We start from the raw sequence: 7,962 nt of genomic DNA, 5'->3' as shown, positions 1-7,962 counted from the left end.
AGATGTCTTGAGTACATTTTTGAAAGGCTCACTTTTGAGGCTCATGTTATCTACTGGATGGCCACCTCCACAGGATGCAATTGTTATTTTTCAGGCATAAAGTGTGGTTGGACATGACACTGCCTCCACCTGATTTCCTTGTCTCATACGGCCATGGCAACTGAGATATTTCTCAAAAACATCAGGCGTAGGACTTATTGCTTTTTCTGGTGAACTGAGAGAAAGGGAGTCTTCATAGATTCAGATCAGTAAACTTTAAGCCAGTGCCAGCCCATTGATGATGAAACATTGCTTTCTCTTTTGCTTTTTGCAGAGCTAAACCACCAAAGGAAAAAGGAGAAGGACGCATCCCATCCAAACCCAGAAGAACATGAGTTCCATGCAGCTGAAACAGAGCAGCAGCTCATGCTGTGGCAGTGACGGTGGTGGCGGTGGCGGTGACATCTCATGCTGTGGAAGTAGTGGAGGTGGTTCATCTGGCTATCAGAGCCAAGGAGGATCGTCATGCTGCTGCTGCTGTGGTGGTGGCGGTGGTCAACCATCTCAAGGATCCATCTGCTGTGGTGGTGGAGGAGGAGGAAGCTCTGGCCAGAAGGTTGTCATCGTATCAGGCAGCAGTGGCAGAGGTGGACAGTGCTGCTATGGAGAAGGCTCCAGTGGTGGACAATCTTCTGGATGCTGTATTGGGGGATTGTCTAGTGGTGGTGGTGGTGGTGGTGTTAAGATTATAGGTGGGGGATCTGGTGGTGGTGGTGGTGGTGGAGGAGGAGGAGGAGGATCTGGTGGTGTTAAGATTATAGGTGGGGGATCTGGTGGTGGTGGTAGAGGAGGAGGAGGATCTGGTGGTGTTAAGATTATAGGTGGGGGATCTGGTGGTGGTGCTTGTGGTGGTGGAGGAGGATCAGGAGGTGTTAAGATTATAGGTGGGGGATCTGGTGGTGGTGGTGGAGGAGGAGGAGGATCTGGTGGTGTTAAGATTATAGGTGGGGGATCTGGTGGTGGTGGTGGAGGAGGAAGCAGCTCCGGTGGAATCAAGATTATAGGATCAGGTGGAAGCAGTGAGGGATCTGGATGCTGTATTGGAGGAGGGTCTAGTGGAGGAGGAGGTGGTGTTAAGATTATAGGTGGGGGATCCAGTGGAGGAGGATCCATTTGTGGAGGTGGGAGTAGTGGGGGATCAGGTGGGAAAACCATAATAATAAGTGATGGAAGCAGTGGTGGCCAGAGCTCTGGCTGCTGCATTGGAGGAGGCTCTGGGGGTGGTGGCTCAGGTGGTCAGGGCATTATAGTCCCATGTGGTGGGAGCAGTGGTGGCCAGAGCTCTGGCTGCTGCATCGGAGGAGGCTCTGGGGGTGGTGGTTCAGGTGGCCAGGGCATTATAGTCCCATGCGGTGGGAGCAGTGGTGGCCAGAGCTCTGGCTGCTGCATTGGAGGAGGCTCTGGGGGTGGTGGCTCAGGTGGCCAGGGCATTATAGTCCCATGCGGTGGGAGCAGTGGTGGCCAGAGCTCTGGCTGCTGCATCGGAGGAGGCTCTGGGGGTGGTGGCTCAGGTGGCCAGGGCATTATAGTCCCATGCGGTGGGAGCAGTGGTGGCCAGAGCTCTGGCTGCTGCATCGGAGGAGGCTCTGGGGGTGGTGGCTCAGGTGGCCAGGGCATTATAGTCCCATGCGGTGGGAGCAGTGGTGGCCAGAGCTCTGGCTGCTGCATCGGACCGGGGTCCGGCAGCAGTGTTTCAGGTGGACAGACCATTATCGTACCAGGAGGTGGAGGTGGCCAAGGCTCTGGGTGTTGTATTGGAGGAGGGTATGGTGGCGGCTCTATGCAGACAAAGCAACCCATTTGCATCCCACCTTGCATAGGTCAAACCAAGCAACCTTGCCAATGGCCCCCCAGCCAGAAGTAACAGCTTCTTGGTTGCTGTTTCATTCTACACCATGTGTTTGTCCATTAAAAATAAATAAACAAACAAATAAATACATAAATACGACCAATGTGCCAGTTTATTTCTTCTTCATGTGATATAGCCATAACCTTTGCATGTTGCATGCCTTGTTCCCTGCCTCAGTTGAAAGCCCCTGTTTATCTTCTCTGTATTTTGTTGGTTTGTTTTAATTGCATAATCAATGTGCTGTTATATTTAAATTAAAAAATAGATTATTTATATCCTTCTGCTGGAGGAGTGTTGGTAATCTCCTCCAACAGTTTCCTGCTTGCATCTCTCCGCTAATGCATGGGAGATAATAAAGCTTACTTGAGAATTAAATTGAAATTTTCCTTCATTTTTTATAAGAACAAAAGAAAAGCACAACTTCCAGAGGTTTGGGCCTGACTATTGAACAGGCTGGAAAGCCTGATGGGAGTTGAAGGGTGACACATCTGGAGCACAGGAGGTTGGGGAGGAACAACATAGTGCCATCTACGCACATCACAGAAGTTTGACTATGTCAGCCTGAGGGCCAAATTCCTCCTCCTCCTCCTCTTCTTCTCCTCCTTCTCTTTCTTCTCCTTCTCTTCCTTCTCCTTCTCTTCCTTCTCCTCCTCCTCCTCCCTCTCCCTCTCCCTCTCCTTTACGTTTCTATACCACCCCATAATGAAACTGTCTGGGTGGTTTACGGGAGTTAAAACACTGGGTGAAAACACTCCAGACCAGTAGTCACATGGACAGGAAGCCTGCAGAGGGAGATGGAATTCATATAGACTACAGTGACCCGCTCGCCCCAGCCCTCAAGCCTTTCCTGATGCTGGACCAAGTACCCCGGTGGGCATAGCTGGGAGAGACGGACTCCTCCCTGCTCGCCCACCCAGGTCTTGGCTATACATGCCAGATCGGCCACCTCATCCACTATTAAGTCATGGATAAGGGGAGCCTTTTTCTGAACCTATCTGGCATTTAAAAGCAGCATCTGGAGACCCGAGGGCAGACCCATAGGGCAACCTCCAATCCTGCTGGTGTGGGGAGGACCGGAACATGGCAGGTCATTAACTGTCTGGGCCATGTTCCACTTACCCTGGCAAGACCTCCTCACAACGCCATGGCTCCCTCTACCCGTCACCTCACAGATTGCCTCCACTCAGGTCCCCCCAACTGGCCCAGTATCCTCCCTCCCAGGCACATACTCAGGTAATCAGAAAGCCAGGGAGAGGAACAGGGTCCAGGTCCTGCAGCACTCACAGCAGGGTGGTCTCTGGCACCTCTAGAAGCAGGAGCAGCCTTTACAGCTGGAGCCAGGCTGGGGCCCTGTCCTCCCAGGCCAGGTGGAGAAGAACTTTTTGTAGAAACTCTTGGGGAGTACATTCCTGTGGTGAGTGGGGTCAAAGATAGGATGGGGTGGGGCCGAAGGCGAAGGAGGTTGGGCTGAAATACCAAAAATGCCAGCGTTTTAGCTTAAATCTCTTGCTGCCAGGAATGAAGACTTTGGTGTGCGGGGGGATTTCAACCATTTGGAATGGGGAAAACCTGTGCAAAAATGGGAAATCACAAACTATTCAGGGACAGGGTGAAGGCAGGGGCAGGGGGAAAAGCCTTCTGAGGAACCTTCGAGAATCATATTGGCACTCCATATGGGCCAGATTTGGCTCACAGGGCTGAGGTCCTGCACCCTTGATGTGTGCATGATGCTTTACAAAGAACATGATGCTTTACAAAGAACATCAGTACATGATGCTTTACAAAGAACATGATGTGCATGATGCTTTACAAAGAACATGATGTGCATGATGCTTTACAAAGAACATCAGTACATGATGCTTTACAAAGAACATGATGTGCATGATGCTTTACAAAGAACATGATGCGCATGATGCTTTACAAAGAACAGGTATATTGGGTCCCTACCCAAAGGGGCCTCCAATCCAAAATAGTCACAGGGAAACCACAGTGGAAGGTGGAAAATGGAAGCATGGGAAGGCAGAGGAAGAATATGTGGTTATTTCAGTGACATATACTTGGACTAGGGATGTGCAAATCAGCAAGACTTGAGCTTGTGGAAGTTTGCCAAATTCCATCTCAAAGCTAATTCCAACTCAAGTCCATATCAGATTACAAGCATAGTCTTTGTTTTCGTTCTTGCATGAAAATCTGCGCATATTTTCATGCATATTATCCAACTGCGCACATCAGTTGTGAAATGTATGCTTTCTTCCCCCATTTATTAAACTGTATTTGTGCGCATTTTTCAAAAGTACACATTTTAATGTGTATTTTTGAAATGGATGCATACTAGAGACTGCCTGGGAATCAGGCTTCCTGCACTGAGCAGGGGGTTGGACTCGATAGTCTTGTAGGTCCATTCGAACCCTATGATTCTATATCTATGTCTATGTCTATGTCTATTGAATGCATTGGGGGGAGGGGTGTCCACAAATCCCATGGCAAGCTTGGAAATGTATGGACTTTGACAGAAGATTGTGTCCAAATCCATGTTCAGTCCTGAAGATACAAACTGGGTGAATCTTGATCAAAATACATACATCCCTACCTTTGGCTTAAAAGTACATTAAAGTATAGGAACTAGGGAATTCAAAGGCTTTCTAGGGGCAGGGGAGTATTTTGAGGAGGATCTTAAGGGAAATAATGGAGGCAGTCACATTCTGAGAGGCAGTTCCAGGCAGAAGGGGCAGCAAAAGAAATAGCCTGAGTCATTTCCAGCCAGGGCATGGCTGAGGGTGGTAGACAAGTGAAAGTCACAGAAAGATATTTGTTGAGATATACATTTAGAGAGACAAGGAGGGACAGACCCACAGAGAACATTGAATGGAGGGACAAGAAGCATGTTCAGGATGTGGGGCCACACAAGAAGCCAGTCATAACCACTGGCAGATGTATCTATCCCCCATGATTTTTTCTCCATTCCCACACATGAGCAAAATGAGGTGGTAGAGACCAGAGGTCATAGGGTAGACCATACCACTCAGGGCTGTGAAGGGAGGTTTCTGCTTAAACAGCTCTAGTGAAGGAGAGTTTGCCACCTTCTGAGGCATTCTGTTCCAGTATCAAAGAGCTCACGCTGGGTGACCAGTCAGATGGGCGATTAATAAATTTAATAAATAAATAAATCAGAAAGGTCTTCCAAATGCAAAGTTCTGAGTTGCATTCTATTTGCTACTCTATGTGACTTAAAAACACAGTTTCCATGCTCAAACTAGCACAAGGCTGGATGGATACCAGAAACTACACTTCAGGGTCTACTCACAGCAAAACATATTTATCAGCGATCCCCAACATTTGGAATTCTGACAGAGTGAAATGGGTGCTCTCACAAAATGGCTGCCATGCAGGTGGGGTTTGCCCATTCATAAAATGGCTGCGCTGGTGGGCACAGCTGGTCACAAAACACTCATTTCCCAGAAGGCAAACTAAAAGAGAAGTAACTTGGCTCAGAACAAGGAAGAGGTGGGGCCTGACCTCCAAAACACAAACCCTTTCAGTTATAATCACCACCACCACCACCACCACCACCACCATCATCAATAAAATAAAAATCAGGAGACCCAAATTAAAGTTTTGGGACTCCTCCTGGCCTGACTGAAGCACCATCATTCTGCAAAGGAACAGGGAGCCTATATCAGATAATTATTATCACTTTCACATAGAAATGGATGAATGAATTCGTTTTGGACTCTCTGTTTCTTGGTTTTCCAGTCTTTAGTTCAGTTCATCTCGAACTTGGGAATTTATTTTAAAAGCCCACTTGGAAATTCATAAAGATTTTTGTGCGCAGTACTCCTAATATGTGAATGTTTATGCATCTTTCCCTAATAAACATACTTTGGCAAGCATTTTTCCCTAATATAATGCACTTTTGAGTACTATTGGTGTGCGTGTGTGTGTGTGTGTTTTCCCCTACTATAGACTTTTGCTTCCATTTATTTGATTGGAGAACTCCATTGCAAAATCCAGAGAAATGCAACTTCCTGCATTGAGCATGGGGTTGGACACGATGGCCTTGTAGGCCCCTTCCAACCCTAACACTCCATGATTCTATGATACTATCACCGTGTGTTGGTTCATATAATGGTTTGGAAGTGAGAAAGGAGGTACATTCACATTCCTCCAGTCGGGCAGGATGACAAAGTTACCCAAAGTGCACTTTTCATGGCAGAATCTACACAGAAGTAGGCCAAGAACATAGTCCTCCCATGAAATGATTGTCTGTTGTCACTTACACAACTTCCCTAAATGTCAGCCTTTTACCAATTATGTTTTTTTTTTCTTTTTAGAAAGAAAAACACACTTGGCATGGGGGCATAAAATATCTCCAGAATCTATTGATTTTGCAGTTGGATTGTCTTTATTCCCCAAAGACAAACAACATCCTAGAGTGCGAATATTCCATGGTTTTTTCCAAAGAAAACTGGTCTAGAGAAGCAGGTTTATGTACTCTGGTTTCCATAGGCTGGCACAAATAATGGGATTTCATTGAGGAACATTCACCTCACCAGAGGCAGATTTCTCATCGGGTTAGAAAAACATGACCAAAAAATTTAGTTGGAGTAGTAATAATAACGCTTTTTCCTAAAGTTTTACCTTGATAGCTTATGATGCTTTTCTAATATTTCTAATATTTCGAGTACTAAACATACTTCTTCTCATGCCATGGAAACATTTGAGATTGTGGGGCATTTTACCACCCCAGGATACATTGGGAAATGGCTTCAGATAGCAAAATGACTCTAAAACACATTTGTGGTATTTTAAGGCATGAGGTTAAAATGTGAACTGAAGGAATTTCTCTCCCTATCCCTACTTTCGCAACAGTTCACAAACTCTTGGGTGCTTTGATGGAATCCAGTTTCTCAACTGGTTTATACTTGTAGCATAGGTGTGTCTCATGGATGATTTAATGACTAGACAACACAGATAGATCTGTCCTATTCCATGAGGTGGGCTGTTAAACTTCTTTGTTTTGCATATCTCTTTAAAGTATTTGAATGCATGTGCTTCACACTTCAAAAAAAAACAACACAAAAAACCTCTCATGCTCTTAATTCTGCTGTTGGTGAAGTTTTAAAGTTTCAACAAACATTTTTTACAGTTCTGTTCCTATTTAATTTGATCGCATTTCTAAAATTGTTGTAAGGTTTAATCATAAGTTTCCTTTGGGGCCCTATTTGGGCCAAAAAGATGCTCATAGATTTGTACATCAATAAAATACAAGTACATCCATCCACTGGAGATGGAATGCATTGATTATATTTCAAACTGTGTGTATCTAAATGAACCCTCTGGATGAAACACTAATATAACAAGAACCCGTAAAGCACCCATCATTAAAAGGAATGAATGAATGAATGAATGAATGAATGAATATTTGAGTTGATGGACCTTTGGCTGATTCAGCAAGTCAATGGCTATTAGTTAGGATGGCTATATTCATTATTTATTACATTTTATTTTATTTATTACATTTATATCCCACCTTTCTTCAATTGTGGAACTCAAGGTGGCTACATGTGGTTCTCAGGTGGTCTCCAAGCACTGACCAGACCCAGACCTGTTTAGCTTCAACAAGGTGGCTGGATCACAGAAGCAGCATTCCTGGAATATCAGTTGTTGGGGTTAAAAGAAAACATTCTGAGAGGGGTCTAATGTCTTCATGTCCTGCTTGGAGGATTCCTATAGGTTGGCCACTTTGAGAAACAGGTTGCTGGACTAAATGGACATTTGGTCTGATCCACCAGAGATGGCTAAGTGTTTAATGCAGGTCTTTGAATCCTAAAGATGGATGGGTCTCTCAGTGTTGGTTTCTCTCAGTTTCTCATTTCTCTAATCTTACATTAATTCAATTCCTTCTTCACATCATTTTGTGACTATTATTTTTTTAAGGTTGACAATCCATATGTCATTTTGTGTACTTTTTTTTTTCTTTCATAAAAAAATATACTCACCTTTGTATGCAGTTTTGCCCAATATACACTCTGGCCACTTTTTTAACCTATGCATCATCAACCTCACCCATTCAG

The 7,962-nt window shown here is 45.2% G+C and overlaps 1 protein-coding gene across 1 annotated transcript; it reads left to right on the top strand.

Annotated features, from left to right (window-relative positions):
* The first annotated feature begins 370 nt into the window (after positions 1-370).
* On the top strand, positions 371-1,903 carry LOC146334590 (uncharacterized). Its single transcript, XM_084823616.1, has one exon. It carries the CDS (start codon positions 371-373, stop codon positions 1,901-1,903), a length of 1,533 nt encoding a protein of 510 aa, XP_084679742.1.
* The last annotated feature ends 6,059 nt before the right edge of the window (positions 1,904-7,962 follow it).

This window comes from Heloderma suspectum, chromosome 17, assembly GCF_057233095.1.
Source record: "Heloderma suspectum isolate Gila_16-S chromosome 17, 16-S_ref, whole genome shotgun sequence".
Classification (NCBI taxonomy): domain Eukaryota; kingdom Metazoa; phylum Chordata; class Lepidosauria; order Squamata; family Helodermatidae; genus Heloderma; species Heloderma suspectum.
This window is presented reverse-complemented; position numbering and strand designations above follow the sequence as displayed.

Coding starts and splice junctions, on each gene's coding strand:
- LOC146334590 (XM_084823616.1), top strand. CDS start 371: ATGAGTTCCATGCAGCTGAAACAGAGCAGCAGCTCATGCTGTGGCAGT.